Source organism: Pleurodeles waltl, chromosome 4_2 (genome assembly GCF_031143425.1).
Source record: "Pleurodeles waltl isolate 20211129_DDA chromosome 4_2, aPleWal1.hap1.20221129, whole genome shotgun sequence".
NCBI classification, from domain to species: Eukaryota; Metazoa; Chordata; class Amphibia; order Caudata; family Salamandridae; genus Pleurodeles; species Pleurodeles waltl.
The window spans coordinates 744863826-744880848 of NC_090443.1; the positions used below are offsets into that span (position 1 = coordinate 744863826).

General features: G+C 43.0%; 1 protein-coding gene across 1 annotated transcript in view; it reads left to right on the plus strand.

Annotated features, from left to right (window-relative positions):
- The window catches only part of LOC138293267 (pneumococcal serine-rich repeat protein-like), a 335396-nt gene extending 326755 nt beyond the window's left edge, over positions 1–8641 (plus strand). The window contains exon 62 of the mRNA XM_069232401.1: positions 8014–8641. Coding sequence (XP_069088502.1) covers positions 8014–8033 — 20 coding nt within the window. The 3' untranslated portion in view covers positions 8034–8641. The remainder of the gene's footprint in view (positions 1–8013) is intronic.
- The last annotated feature ends 8382 nt before the right edge of the window (positions 8642–17023 follow it).

Consider the following 17023-nt stretch of genomic DNA (forward strand, 5'->3'; position numbering starts at 1 on the left):
ACCAAGTCTTCCAGCTGTGACCCAAAGTGAATAGTAGGTGCAAGAGACGGGATTTAAGTGCAGCATCTGCGTTCCGCAAACACATCTAAATGTTTCTCTTATCCAGGACAGCTGTACACAGGGCCAGCTTTAGGGCACTGCCACCAGTGCAACTGCATCTGGCACTCCATCTCCGAGGGCAGCAGGGAGTGCGATGGGGTTAGGGGAGACTGCTTAGATTTAGAAATCACTTATGGGTTTGAGTTCCTTGTGTGACAAGCAGCTTTCAGGCAACAATAAAGATGCGAGGATAAATCTGGTGATTAATGTACCTGCTGGAGAGTGATGGAGCTTTGTCTGGTGACACTTTTGACTCATCAAGGTGTAATGCAGAGAGTGAATATGCATGATGCAAAGAATGTGTAACATACAAATCACAGAACTGTATTTTATGTGGATAGCTCAGTGGGTACTGCTTTTTTCACAGAGATCCTTTAGGTACTTGCAGTTCATAAGTAACAAACCTAATATAGCACAGTCAACTGTCATCACAGAACTGAATGCAAACTGCATGGTATAGGTTAGAATGTTGTTTTTTCCCCAGTCTTTCTTTATCCTAATTTTGTTAAAAAGGTTTACTTTTGGCTAAAATACATTCTTATTAGTAAAGCCAACACCAACCACTGATGTACATTTTACATTCTGAGTTTGTGTTTCTCTACACGAAACACAATATAGTGCCTACTAGTATGGATGGCATGTTATTCCTACACCTTGTAATCTTCATTGTAATATTTTCAATAGACTGATGTACACATGTATGATTTACTGCCTCTGTATAATGTGTGTGTGATGTAAAGTGCTCCCTACACTGGTATGAGTAATGCTACAAAACAAATTAAATGTGTGTGAGAGAGGGACTTTGGAGAGAAGAGAGGCACTGATGAAGGATTGTAGTGAGGGAGTCAGTAGAGCAGGAGGTCATGTTAGGGGTGCCAAAAAAGATTGCCACACCGAGAGTCACCAGCGCTGAAGCTGCCCTTGGCTGCACAGAGACTACTGAAGAATGTGTCCAACAGGAATGTAATATGTTGACCACAGCAATAGGTAAATCAGCTAAAGACTGGCAGGCTTTGTAACACAGGTGCCAGCTCTCACAGTGTACATCGAGCTGAATCGGTACTTTCACTGCTAGAGTCATCTTTTTTCCACAGTATTTGAAGGTAAGACTCCCTCAGAATCAACGGTGCCCTGAGAGTTCAGCCCAACCACTTAAGAGTCCACAAATTATTATTGAGGGAAACTCTTCACCACAATCTTTAAAATTATTGCGTTTCATCAGGAACTATGGAAAAACAGGACAATCCACCTCTCACCATCTCTTTGACAGCACTCTGTGAATGGTGTCAAGTAGTGGGAGAGATTCAGGCTTTTGTCTGTGGAAATGCAAAAAGAAATCATCTATCTCTTCTTGGTCAAAAAAAGAGAATGATATTTACAGTGCTGCAAAAGGTCTGAATGATATGCCCCTTGAATACACCAATTCAGTATGTCTTCATCTTCAGGTTCTTCCCCTTCGAGCTTTACCCTACTAGGGATCTTAGGAGCAGAGAATTTGTCTTATCCTGTAATGGAGCAGCCACACTCTTCTGGATTATGTCCTGAAGCACTGCCATAGAAGAGAGTGATCATGGACCATTGCTCCTTGCTAATCAGAAGGACCAGGGAAGTCCTCAACATTGTGATGCGTCCAGGAGCACTTCTGTAGCTCTATGTTAGATGGATTATGGAGAAAATATGGTGAGAACCAGAGGTGCACAAAATGCTCCTCAACAGCCACAGAGGCCTACACAAACTTTCTTGAATATACTTCTCACCAGACAATGAGAAAACATGCTTCCCAAAATTGGGCGAGAACCCGCCATCCAGAAATGCAAAGGATTGATTGGGCGTGCAGGATGGGAAATAACAAGAGATTCTGCAAACCTCTGCTCCTTGCTTAGCAGGGAGACTATCCCCGCCTCCTAACACACCACAGTAGCATCTGTCTCTGATTTCAAGAAACAAACTGTCTGTGCAGGACACTCAAGAAGGACCTGCACACAAACATACAGGAACTGGTGCAGGTATTTTCCCCAGTGCAGACTTGAGTGCAGCCGCAGGGACACTCCAGTTAATCAAATATACCTAAGTTGCAGGGGCATCCAGTTGATCGAATATACCTGAGAAACATAGGGCTATATATAATAAATAACAACAACTCAGGAAATGACAAAGCTAGTGTCAAGAAGTCACAGAAAAATAAACTGAAAGCGCTTTCAAGGTTCCACCAGTTCTTAATTTGAACCGGTGATTGCAGTGGGGCCAATAGGCACTCATTTTTGGAGTGTGTACTTCCTCATCAGACTTGGACCCAGAACAAAAGAGTAAAAAGCATTGATAATGCCAATAAGTCTGGCTTTAAAGGAATGTTGTATGGTAATGTGAAGCATTACATGTAAATAGCATGGGCATAGACATGCATTTGTGTGGAAGGAAATAACTCTAAAATAATATTGGTCTAGGTTAAAAGTACAGGTGACAGTTGCACTGTCAAGCCAGACCTAAAAATCCATATATATTAATGGCTGCCTTCCTCCCATCTTTGGTGCTGCCAGAGAAAAACAACTTAAATGATCTAGTTATCTAAGACACTTTAATAACATTCCAGTGCCATGTGCGTGACCCTGAAAGTGCAAGCTTAGGGGCTGTATAAATAAACAAAATGATCACAGCTGTGTGGAGGGCACACAGTTTTATTGTGGAAGTACATAACTTCTGCCAAGTCAAAACATACTCTTGGCTCACAACATGTGGACGGAGCCAAAGCCCCTCTCTAGTGGTTGTCACATAATTGTCTGGCGACAGCTGCGCTCTCACGCCAGATCATAAAACCACACAAAAGGCAAAGATGAAGGATTACAAAGATGTAAAACCTTGAATAAGGGAGAAATCAAGAACATACATGAGGGAGGTAAAGGGGCAGAGAGTGTCTGGTGCTGAATTAAAGACGCATAAAGTGGAATTAAGACTATGCAGTCATGGTATTCAGCACACCGTTATTCAAAAGTGCCAGCTCAGGGCTTCTAGGAAAATCTTCGGGCCCCACCACTTATTCTTTTACAAATAAAGCGCCACTGCACCCTATATGCTTAGAAGGGATGAAGCTTCTTGCCGATCAGGAAAATCTACTGTGTCTTTAATTCTAGTGTTTTCTCGGGCTGGTTAACTAGTTCTGTGTCAGCAGGCAGACATTTCATGGACTTCGAGGGAACATACCTGTGTTTATTCAGTGGTGGCATAGGATTAAACCAGCAAAGCTTTTACCACGCCAATGTAAGAAGTGTAACCGTGTTTCATTGTGCTAACGGCAGGGGGCGCGAGTGCTTTGGAGGAAAAGCTCTGTTCCATCCTCCTACCCGTCTCAGTATCTTTGGGATGAGCATGACGACCCTGCAATTTTTACTGTACAACTGAATAGTATTTCCCAGTTCGAATACGAGTGAAGGCATGCTGCGTGACTTCTGGATTGTACATAAAGATCACAGTTTTCCATTTTTACAGATCAATACATACAGAAAACAATGTTTTTTTTCCATGTATTTATTTACAAAAGCAGAAACATACAGAAAATGGTGCTTCTTGTGACTTTGTGAGTGACTCTCCGTGCTGTCCTTCATTAATTCAGGGCCAGCAGCTGAGCAGATAGACAGCGTGGGGAGTTAAAAACAGGAAAAGATGTCCTAAAATACAGGCATATGTTGACATATATTTGTATATAATGCTAAAGTTACATGTAGGTGCTATGTGTCCGCTTAATTTGTTAAAACGAGAAAGACATTACAGTATGAGTGCTTGTTTAGCAGGTAAATAAACGTGGAAATATCCCATTTTACATCTCCACTTACTCTCAAAACCCAAAACAAATATTGATAAATACCAATAAGATGGACAGAAATTAAATCTGAATAAATTCAGTTGGAAATGTTAAAAAAACAAAATATCATAAAACCGGGCGCCCTAGCTGTAAATTATAGGAACATTACATTTAATGGGACACAAGGTTTTGCAATGAGCAATCAAGATGCTGTACATTGCCAAGGTGTGTCATTTGCGATGTACTCCTAACACTGGCTTATCTACATGAGAAATTAAATCACGTAGGTGTTTCTAATTAGGTGACAGCACAACATGGTATTACTCAAGAACTGCATACCAGTGCTTTGCAGAACATGCTATGCGGGGCACCAAAGGCATGTTAGACGGTGCCAGGCCAGACGTTTGATTAAGAATATTTAAACATTTAATTTGGCATTTGGAGAAGACACGGATACCCATAAAAGAGTCTGATTACAGCAGATGGTAAGATTTAAAAAGTTCGCTGTCTTTCAGGAATGTCATGCTTAACTATTATCCCTGAGGTCATTCTTTGTTTATTTACCTTTCCTTACCACTACTATAGGTGAATTTGGGTTGGCTGTGTTGGCATCTTTTTAAGTAGGAAAGAGCAAAGGTCACGCTGCTCAGGGCCCCAGACAGGTCGTGTAAAACCCGTGTTTTAGCGTGAGGGGCTCACAGAGCATTGTCCTAGGTTATTAATCCTTAGACTGCTGTTTCAATACGGTGATACATCAGTGACGTAGCAAGGATGCTATAGGCCTTAATGCAAACAAGAAAAAACGTGCGCCCATTCTATAGTTTGATAGTTAAAAAAGAGGTGCAGTGGCCCCCTCAGATCCCTGGGCCCCGGTTTCCTTTCACCTGCTGCACTTTTGATCATTATGCCCCTAACCTACATACGGTATTGGTTTTATGACTGATTGACATTTAATGACTGGCATAGCATATTGGTCAGTAACTTTGGGCAAGCTATTTGAATTTTGTCTAATACATTTAATTTCTGTTGGACTTCCGCATAGCACACTTACAATGGTTCATGGAAGCATGGCGCCAGCGAGCAGATTCCCTTTTATGCTGGCAGAATGTGTGCTTCAACACCTCTAAATGAACAGTGATGAAGAAGCCGAACCCTGGTATCAAGCAGGAGTGAAATGTTTGCTTAAAAACGCCAGGCCTCTTGGCTTTGCTACTGGTGGCACTTATACAGCACTAAATGCAATTGGTCTGCATGCTGTTATAACAGACTTTGCTATTATACAAATTAATGGTACTCGATTGATCGACTTAGGATCTATTCTGGTCTGGTGGCCGACTGAATATTGAACTCCAGTACTGTCAGCATGACCAACACACATGCAAACAATTTCGGCTAAAATTCATTTCATAAACATTCATCGTATGGACATTCATTTTGGATAGCTATGAAACCTGACTGGATTTTACCATTTGTTAGGTTGAGATAGTCAGCCCCATTTAGAAAGGATCTATGGTGGAGTCTATTTGCTGGTATTTAAATATGTGATCCGTTGGCTGCACACACATTCTTACAGCAACCCCTGTGATCTGTTAAATGCAAACACATTCCTGCAGCGAGCCTTGTGATCCGTTGGTTGCACACACATTCCTGCAGCGAGCCTTGTGATCCGTTGGTTGCACACACAGTCCTGCAGCAAGCCTTGTGATCCGTTGGTTGCACACACATTCCTGCAGCAAGCCTTGTGATCCGTTGGGTGCACACACATTCCTGCAGCAAGCCTTGTGATCCGTTGGGTGCACACACATTCCTACAGCAAGCCTTGTGATCCGTTGGGTGCACACACATTCCTGCAGCAAGCCTTGTGATCTGTTGGTTGCAAACACATTCCTGCAGCGAGCCTTGTGATCCGTTGGTTGCACACACAGTCCTGCATCAAGCCTTGTGATCCGTTGGGTGCACACACATTCCTACAGAGAGCCTTGTGATCAGTTGGGTGCACACACATTCCTGCAGCGAGCCTTGTGATCCTTTGGGTGCACACACATTCCTGCAGCGAGCCTTGTGATCCGTTGGGTGCACACAGATCCCTGCAGCGAGCCTTGTGATCCGTTGGGTGCACACACATTCAAGCAGCAAGCCTTGTGATCCGTTGGGTGCACACACATTCCTGCAGCAAGCCTTGTGATCCGTTGGTTGCAAACACATTCCTGCAGCGAGCCTTGTGATCCGTTGGGTGCACACACATTCCTGCAGCAAGCCTTGTGATCCGTTGGTTGCAAACACATTCCTGCAGCGAGCCTTGTGATCCGTTGGTTGCACACACATTCCCGCAGCAAGCCTTGTGATCCGTTGGGTGCACACACATTCCTGCAGCAAGCCTTGTGAGGCTTGGTTGGAAGTGTATTCCTACAGCGAGTATATGCACCTTCTAATCAATTTCGTTGATCTAGAAATCTATCTTTCAGGTGCTAATGTTTGCTTTAACTCATGGTTTTGTCTGTAAACCGCATGAAGGCCAAAATAGCCATTTTTCTGCTTCTTCTATAAATGGAAATTATGAAACTCGGCAAATGAAACATCTTTATGATGTCTGTAGTTGTATAACAATGCCATGTTACAGATCATCTAGACATGGCTTCCAATGTACTTAGTGTAACATGTAAGAGGGTGCCAAAATGACAATAGCCATCAAATAAATTGCATGAGTATCAGTTTCAAAAAGATGTGTCATTTTCAAGGCACTATAGAGAAGTTTGCCATGCAAAGGATTTATTTAACCTTAAATACTATTTATTGAGGAATTTACCAGGGAGGGTCTGGGAAAGCAATGTTTAGCTGAAAGGTTGGTGGGCGAATCAAAGCTGCACCCACAATAGCCTCTGAAGCAGGGGTTCTCACTTATTTTTCACTCACAAGGAAGGTAGAGAAACACACCCTGCGAATAACTTCACGGTCCAGGAAGAGGAAACAGCCCCCAAAAAGGGATGCAGTATGTCTGTTTGCAATGTGCTCTCTCTTCACTCTGGTCATGACGTTGTTGTGTAGGTTATGAAGGACACATGACAGTCAAAAAGGGTTGTGCAAAGCAACAGGGCAACCAGGCCTACCAGATGGACAATATCTCCCCTACTCGCTGCACGCCATGAGCATAAATGGCTGCCAATGAGCACAAAAATACCAGAAATTGGGAGACCCAAGTGCTAGTGCAGAAGGATAAACTGTGTGAATAGCAGATAGTATTCTACCACAATATTGAATTTTAAATATTGTCATGCCAAACTATTGTATCCAGAACATCAGCTACCACACTATTGTGAATGTAAGCACAGACTTGCTATTCTTAACTCCACTCCTACGTACCTTGAAGATATGTATATTTTCAAAGTAAATTGGTAGTTAATATCAGGATTCAATATTATTGTAAGACAATATTTAGTCACTCGATATCATCTCACACACACCCTAACAGAATTTGTCTCTGATCCAAGTCTGAGAGGTTTTTCAATGATCATCACCACTATCAATCAATCAATGAATCAATCAATCAGAGTATTTGTAGAGTGCACTACTCACCTGTGAGGGTCTCAAGGCGCTGAGGGGAGGGGGGCTGCTACTGCTCGAGCAGCCATGTCTTGAGATGTCTCCTGAAGGTAAGTAGGTCCTTTGTTTGATGCAGGTGGGTGGGAAGAGTGTTCCACGTCTTGGCGGCGAGGTGGGAGAACAATCTGCCACCGGTGGTTGTTCTGTGGATGCGTGGGATGGTGGTGAGGACAAGGTCGGCGGAGCGAAGCTGTCGGTCGTGGTGTAGACGGAGAGCTGTCTGTTCGGGTATTCTAGTCCGGTGTTGTGCAGTGCCTTTTGAGCGTGGGTGAGGAGTTTGAACGTGAATCTCTTGTTGACGGGGAGCCAGTGTAGGTCTCTCAGGTGGGCCGTGATGTGGCAGTGGCGCGGGATGTCCAGAATGAGGCGTGCTGATCTACAACCTAATCTGATTGCCCAATGATTTTGTTTGCTCAGCATGTTAAAAGAGCATAATGTTCGGAATTGTTCTGCTACTTGCAATGCAGAAGATACTCACGTTGCCCTTTTTTCTCTTGTTTTCTTCATCCGATACACAGGACTAGGATCATCCAAGTAATCACAACTGGGAAGCCAGCACTACTTTTGTCACATCCCATTTACTGCTGTAGAAGATGCTGCAGGGGATAGCCTCATCCAGCGCTCTAGTGCCTATATTCCAGTGTATTTTTATGTCTGAATTCTGTTCTTAAAATGTATTAATTAAAGCATGGCAAAAAATCTTGACATTTTTTGTTACCCCATTCATTTTAATTTATGTGATGTTGATATTTCTGAAAGGACTTCCTTATTACCTTGAGCACTGAAAGCAATAGCAGAAAGTATGTGGAAATCAAATATATTTGGGATTAACTTTTTTAATTTAGTAATAATATATTATAATAATTCACCTTATAAGTATGAAGTAATACGTCCAGCTTCCTCTTCTTATGGGATGTATATATGACCTCCAATTGCAACTCAAATCAATGTTCCTATTTGAATGAAGCACTGACATATATCTCTATTTTTGAAACATTAAATCTTCTCAAAGAAAATATTTGCTTAGTGTTTTGTGAAGCGTTAGTAATGTGACACCCTTTGTTTTTAATGTGATCTGCATATTACTTTTTCAGAGGCTTACTTATTTTGATAAACTTAGTGACTATTAAACGTGCATTAGTTAAAGATGTTTCTTAGTTTTTATTATGTATCAGAATTATATGATTCCAGGCATACTTCTGGGGTGCAGGATTTTCCCTTAGTGTTATAAACACATTATACAAGGCACGTTTAACCTACATTAGGATCATAATTGATAAAAATAGAACTAAAAACATACACAAATTCGTGTCAAATAACTAACTGTTTTCAGTGACCTAGATATAGGTACTAGTGAAAAGCACAATCATATTTTAGCAGAATACTCAAGGCTCTAGGGCACGGTACTATCACTGGGTCCTTCGGAACAGCCATACTCTTGATCAAGTGCTACTGAACATGCTACAGAGCCTGTCACAATGCTTTCAAGGAGCTTAGGTAAAGAGGGCTAACACCAGAAATATCAGTGTTTTCTTATACACCGAGGACATCATTATGAGTGGCCTCTTAATTCGGATGGGGTCAGTCAGTGGAGTTACTGCTCTCATCGGAATTATGAGATTTACTGGAACACCATGAATCTCTTTTACCCAGAGATTTCAGCTGTTGAAAACGGCCAACATCTCTGTGTGAAAGAATGCTGGAAAATTAGGAATTACTAAGAGAATTACACAGGAATGACCGATTTACCCCTGTAAGTCACTATTTGTTATTGGGCTCTCATGGTCCAACTCGTAACTGGCCAGGCATGCGGGGAAAATCTATCTCATTTAACAAGCAATCTCCTTTGAGGTTCCAAGAGTTTCATAGACTTGTAGGATTACCCAAGCAGCAATCATTATTGGGTGCTTAGTTGCCAGTGGGCATCTCTGTCTGAAGGCTCACTTGGTGCAAAACAGGACTCACTAGCGGTACATTTTGTGTCAAGGACAGATCGATCATTCTGTCACTCTTCTAGCACACTCATTTCTGGTTGTGCACCCTTGGCATGCTTGGTAAAGCCATTTCAGCACCACAGGAACACGAAACTCCAGCAAACCAACCCCCAGCTCATTACAATCCCCACATTTCAATGATGAATCTTCTGTTACACTTCAAAACTAAGAGGGAGACTTAGTGGAAAGTAATAATGGGGTTTGTACAAAAAAGTGAAGCGTATCATCCACCCTTCAACACAAGTCCCCCTTCTACGAGCCAGGTGGAAGGTGTTTCCTCCAACTGGAACTTTATATGCGTGGGGTGATGCTGCAAAAAATACAATGGAGCGACCACCCATTTCAAAGAGCACCCCACTCAATGTAAGGACCCAAGTAAAACATGTCATCCTTGCATGAAACTGCAGACAGATGTCCCTGATATGCTGTGAGAAAACTCCAAGCACAGCAGAGGCCCTTCTTTTGCAAATACTGGAAATGCCATCCCAACTTTGGAGGTACATTTTCAATTTCCAGATATTGATGCAGCAATCCCAGCGTTCTGCATTGGCATGATGGAATTCCCACCAGAGTTTCTACTGGGGCACCCATAGCTCCATTAGAGGAAAACCGCCTGCTGCTCTGCTTGCAATTCTTAAATAAAGTGGACGTTCCTCCACCAGTGTTCCATTTACCACACTAATAGCTGAAACATCCAGACATAAAGGTTTATATCATGTTGTAACTCCTTGGGAGTTATGACTGTCTCTCAATAGGAGAGGCCTGTAATTCACGATAGCACTAGTAACCCAATTACTAGGCCATTCAGGAATTATGACGTCACAAAGTTTCCTCTGACCTCTCATACTTCCCATAAGATTTCAGCTGGTGAAAATTGTCAAAATCCTAGAACTGCAGGGAAGAATAGAATGAGGAATGACTGGTGCCCTTGCTAATTCCTCATTACTCAGGGTATTCTCAGGGTTCAACCCACAATCATGTTAATTACGCAACTCAGGAGTTAACACTACTGTTACGGTATCAGGGTCTTCCCATGATCACGACACAGTAGTTCAATTTTAGCACTTAAACAAGCACAGGTATGCACCAACATACCAGCTTGAGCACACATCTCTCTCAACTCATCTGGAGAGAATTTGTATTAGGCACATAACAGATCCCCACGCAGACTGTCAGACAGTTTGATTTATTGTTGGGAGTTCCAGCAACCTTTCAACCCAAGTGCATATGCACGAGAAATCCACACTTTTATTTTTAGGTCTTTATCTGAAGTCAAGTTTAGTGCTGAATAAATGTAACAAGATTATCTCAGAAACCAAAACAACTGTGACAAATTAGAAAGCAAAAAACCTGAATATTATGAATACAGACAACATAGGACATTGGACATGGATCACTTTAGGCATTCTTGAATGGCTAATCTTAGCATCGAAGGGTTGCCATTTATAAGGGTTCAGTATTTATATATTATCACACCTGCGTAACTGAACGTCATTCATTTTCCAGTCTGTGTCCTGCCTCTCTCCGAAACAGGGCCAAATTATGTTTCTACAGCTAGACTGTTATGAGACAGTGGTCTTGGTGCAGTTACAGAAGGAACTGTGCTGCTCTCTGCTTACTCTTTAATTAGAGTCCCACTTTATTCCAGAGAGGTACTGTGTACATCAAATTTGTACCATTGAAACCATTAATTTTTAAATAAACCTTATGACTTATGATGTCAGGTGGGGGAATAATGTAAGAATTCACTTATACACTCAGGTAAAAGCCTAAACCTTGAAGGCCTTCTCCTACAATTTAGAGGACAACATTCATTTATGAATGAGAAGCATATTATCAAAGTGTGTGACAAATGTAACAAACTTTGATATATGATAATGAACATAAATACACCAACTATTGCAAACAACTAATCACTTATACTGCCTGCCACCTCAATGAGCAAATAGGCAAGTGCAGAATATAGTGCGGGCTCTTAAGGGTTATACAAGGTAAAATATATAACAGGTCCGAGGGCAATGTTAACTCTGAGGGTGAAGAATTAACACTGACTCCATCGGGGCGTTTATAACGAGACACTCTTTGTCAGAGTTAGAAAGGTCTTCACTTCATTATTTATAGTAGATATGCACTGGCCAGGAGCCTCTATGAGGATAAAGAGCTCTGAGTCCTGAGTATTACAGGCAATGTTAGAGAGGGAAACACAAAAAACTGCCTCCAAATTCTTGGTCACCTGGTAAAGAAATGGGTTAAACAAATGAATGAGTCACACAAATATAAACAGCTATGAGTGATAAACAAGTTGGTGACCACCTTATACATGTTACCTGCAACACACAGGCTAAAATCCGTATAGGGCTGACTCAGCCCTTCAGACTTCTTGGGTTGGCGCACTAAGTACCATTGAATTGGGTGATATCAAATTCTGGTATTGCAGTAATACAAAACAGCAAAATTACTTTCGCAAGTGGTATATAAAAAATATTACTATGACCAGCCAAGCATCTGCTACAGATCCAGGACTTTGTTAACGATGTTAGAACCATATTGAGGCAAAATAAAATGTTTTGCATGAAATGGCCTGGCTAGTGTTTCAAGATCACAGACACCACTTGCTAGTGCTCCTAAACCCACGTCGCTCATTCTGCAAAATCCTGCCACCTAGGACACTGATAATGTATTAATCAGCACATACCTGAGGATTTCGCATCGCCTCTTCACACTGATGTGGCCGGTGTCCATGTGATACATCTTCAAGGGGGCCATGATGGAGCAGTGCCGCACAACTCAGGCTTTTTTATTTGATTTTGATCAATCTGGCCCTACGACTGCACAGCAGGGTCCAAGGTCCCTCTGAAAGCTAAAGGAGAGAAGGAAGAATGTTCCCCAGAGCCACTCTCGTCTTGGGTATGATGATGTTTCAGCGTTCCCTTGCATGGCTTTCAATCACTGTTGTTCAAAATATCCTTCAGTGGACATCACTGCCCTCAAATTGCCTGCACCACGAGAACCACAAGCTTAAGATACCTTCAATTCCACAGCTTAAAAGCATAGGGTCCGAGGATAACGGTGCTGACAAGGAGTAGAAAGAGAAGAAAGTTGTCTTTCGCATTCCTGCTGACAGTGTTGGTAAGGGGTCCACCATGATACTCCCAGCTGCTTCTTCCTGTTGATACAGTAATGGTGCTGTTGGCACATTGAGAAGCCAATCCAATCCGAGGCAGCATACCAGTTGCCAGAAGGAGACACAGGATCACTGACCGAATATTGAAACCAAAAATATTGTGTGGACAGAATATAGTGTCAAGAACATCGAGGACCAAAATATTGAGAGGGTAAGTATAGATTTACTTTTCTTAACTCCACATCTACGTACCTTGAAGATATATATATATATATATATGTGTTATGTTATACAGCGCACTAAACCTAAAGGTGTCAAAGTACTTTAGGAGGCAGTGTGTTGCCGTTTATAGCATTTACTAGAATGACTAAGGGGATTCGGAGTAAAAAAAACATGTATTTAAATGTGTTTGAAAAGAAGTTGGTACTAGCAATGTGGGCAGGAAGGGTGTTCCAAAGTTTGGCCGCGGCCACCAAAATGGAGCGACCGCCCCATCTGGATTTCAAGAAATCTATATTTGTCAATGTACATTTATGTGGCGTTATATACAGTAAAACTTTGCTTACCTAGAGAAACTTACCTTCACAATGTTTTTGTCCTCGATATTCTTGACACAATATTTTTGTATACACAATAACTTTTCTCCAATATTTTGTCTACATACTGTTAATGTCTCTTTCCATATATGCACAAAAAAAAAGAATTAGCCAAAATTCAAAATACAATTGCTCACCCCAGAAAATAAAATACCAACCCACTTAATTCTCCAGAATATGATAAACTATGTTTGTTTTGTGATCTGGGTTGAATTTAATGACGTGTTTACTCTGCACTGCAATTCTTTCTCTGTTCGATGTGGAAGCCTAGCCATCCGAAATAATGCGAGGAAAAAGTTCTCCTTTGGAACTCAAGCTTGTCCTGAATATGTTGGACCGTGCTTCACATGGAACCCCTGCTATGACTTTCACATGCTGCTAACTCAAAGGAAGCATCTCCCATGAACTGCAGCACCTCCTTCCCTAACAGCCACTGGGCTCACATTATAGGATTACGATGTACAGGATACGCAACAAGGCTTTTCTAAGAGAAATGCACGTGGTACACATTACTTAAAGAAATTAAAAAATGGTAAAAAATGAGAAAGAAATTAATGAAAAGATGAAAACATGGCTAGAGGCAGAGTCTGTGCTGCTATAGAGATGCTGCTGAGGTGGTGTCTTTTTGTAGGGTATATTTTGTATTTTTTCCTGTTTTCCCCTCTTTTGCAAAATGTGTAATTTCAACTTCTTTCTGTGATTTCTGTGATCTCTCTGTGTGCTTAACTTGCCCACACTCTGCACTCCCCTGTTTCAGGGAGGAAGTCAACAGTCGCAGGCATTAGAAATGTCCATTTGCAGCTAATTAGTACCCTGTCTGTAGGAATGTCTGCACAGTTCTGCATTAGGAGAGAAGTGTTGTGTCAAGGCTTTTTTATGTACAAGCAGGCCGCTTACGCACAGTAAAAGACAGGTACATTTGGAATGGTGCTGGGTGCGGTTCTGCCCGCAGATCTGCCCTTTCTAGGTTGAGCCTAGGCAGCGTGCAGGATTGTCTGCAAGACATATTCCATTCATGAGCTTTTAACCACGCCCACTCTTGCCATTCGTTCTTTGTTGTGCTTGTCATAAATGCTTCCTTTTTATTGGTGCATTTTTCTAAATGTCCCTTCCTTTGTGTGCTTAGTTCCCTCCCAGATGATTTCACTAAAAGAACATTTGTGTTGGCCATCACACTACGTTCAAACTTCCTCCTGTTACAATGTGTGATGGCCCCCTTCACCTCCTCTCAACGCACTTCACTGATTAATCCTTGTTGTTGCCACCTCTGGCCCTATGTTGCCTCACCCCCTCCCTCCCTTCCTGCACCACTGCTTGTTCTTTTATGTTGTCGGCATTACCTCCTCACCAGGAAGAGGGATTCCACCACACTCTGTCTCAAAAATCCAGAGCCAACAGTCACCACATGCTGAAGACGCAGTTCATCATTACCCCATTTTGCAGCTGGGCAGGCTGTGTGGACGTTGTATCCAGGATGGAGGAAGGGTCATAAGTAGCTCAGAGGAAATTATCAAAAGCATTCAAGCATTCATGTGATGGCGCTGAAAGGACAGAAAATAACTAGCACCCTGAACATGTGCCTGATTTGATAATTTTCTTTACAGCTGTTCTGCAGAGCCACCATTTCGGGATATTGTATATTTTACCATAAGCCACTCCACATCTGCAGCCCCAGCAATTCTGAAACTGGATAATAGCACGCCCCTAATTTCCATGAAAGTCCGAGGAGAGGGCTTACCTCGAAAAAGCCATGAAAGAAGTGGCATGACACAACATGATGTCCCACCCCAAAATGCGATGAGGTGCAAAGTCTCTCATAGCTCACAGATATTCATAGGCTTGCCTTGGGCTGAATGAGGCCCCCCCGAAGGGATATGGGTGGGGGGTACACCGCAGGGGCCTGTGTTACGCCCCTGTATGAAAGAGATTAAAATACAGATTGTGTTCTAAATGTATCAGAGCCCAAAGAGTATTTTATTTCTGTAGAGTAATACGTGTTATAAAAATGACGAGACAAACGCTTGTGCCACTATGAACTATACAAATCGAGGTATTACTGGTTATTTTTAGGCACGGAAAGATTATTGCCCTCATTACGACTTCGGCGGTCTTTTTAGTAGAACGCCGAAGTCACGCCCGCCATATGACCACCAGTGTTGGCAGGCTTCAGACCGCCATATTATGGCTGATGGCTGCTCTCCCCCACTATCTGACAGGGAAGCCGCCAGCAGCCATACTGGCGTTCTAGTGGAGCTTGCTCCGTCACCACCGCCACATCACCACAACACCACCCGCCATATTACAACATTGTAAACGACGTGGCGGTGTTGTGTTGGCAAGGCGCTGGCGGTGGAGAAAGCGCCATGGACCAAGTTCCCTCCCGAATCACCACAGCGACCACCAGGTAAGGTGATCGCCCGACAGGGGAAGGGGGTTTGGTGTTCAGTGTTTGTGTGCGTGTGTGTGCAAGTGTCTGTGGGCTTGTGTGAATGCGTGTATGCGTGGGTGGGAGGAGTATGTGTGCGTGTATACGGGGTGGGGGATGTATGCAGGGTGTGGAGGGAGTGTCATGGCCATATGTTCATGTGTGTGTGAATGAGTGAGCGTGGATGTATGTAAGTGTGGTGTGTGTGCGTGGATCGGGGAGGGGCGGGGTCAGTACGGGGATCAGGGAGGTGTTGCTGCTTGGGGGTGGGGGGCTGCTGATGGTTTCGGGGGGCAGAGGGGGTGGGCTCCTACCTGGAGGGGGTTGGGGAGTCCTGTAGTGGCTACAGGAATTAGTATTCCTGTCACCAGTATCCTAACTGCCAGGGACTTCGTGGTGGAGCTGCTGCCATTGAATTCCTGGTGGTAAGGATGCTCATTGTACCTCAGGGGTGTTAGGTGGACCGTCAGGCAGAAGGTAGTCAACTTTTGGCCAGGCGGTCCCACCCCCCTGGCGGTACAGGCGGTGAATTGGCTGCGACCACCGGCGTGGCGTTGCAGGACCCCCAGGGTCATAATGATCCCCTATGTGTCTGCACAGAATCACAGGATTTTGAGTTGGTGCAGGACTCGAGCGAGGCTCAAAGTTGGCAGTCCGGGCCCCTGTGCCACAACCTGCACCTCCCTTTAGGGTGTAAGTTTCTCTATTGCCAGGTCAGAATCACCTGATACTCTGCACGCTTCTGTGAGCTATACTGTCAAAATGAAACGACAAAAAAAAAAAAAAAGATTTTCATTTTATAGCGGCAGGATTCAGTGATTCATAATTAATACAAGTAAGCTGATTATTGCTATATAGCTGCTGTCACTGCAGAATTCTAACATTAATGTAGGAAACACTTTTTCCTGTGACAAAGATCACAGGAGGCGTGTGCGAGTGCGCAGGTGTGTGTCTTCTCGGATGATGGATGTGTAGCCAAGGGTTCCCTTACTCTGGCTTCATTTATTAAATAAGCGGTATGGGAGCGAAGCTTAGGTTTCTGGGTCTGCTTTTACTGCTCCAAAGGGACTTTTCCCATATTCTGAAATGGCCGCTTCTGTTTTCCTCAATGCTTATGTATTGTTTGTTTTTCGTTCCTGTGACACATGCATAGTTGCCTTCGGTTTTTTCTGTTTCCTTCTCTTATCTTTTTTTGTTGTTTTTCGTGGTGTTATTCTTAGTGTTAGACCTGATAGCCTTAGGGTAGTCACCCCTAACTTTTTGCCTGCCTCCCTCCATTTTTTTGGACACTGTTTTTGCTGGTTTATAGACTCTGCGCACTTTACCACTGCTAACCAGTGCTAAAGTGCATATGCTCTCTCCCTTAAAACATGGTAACCTGGAATCATA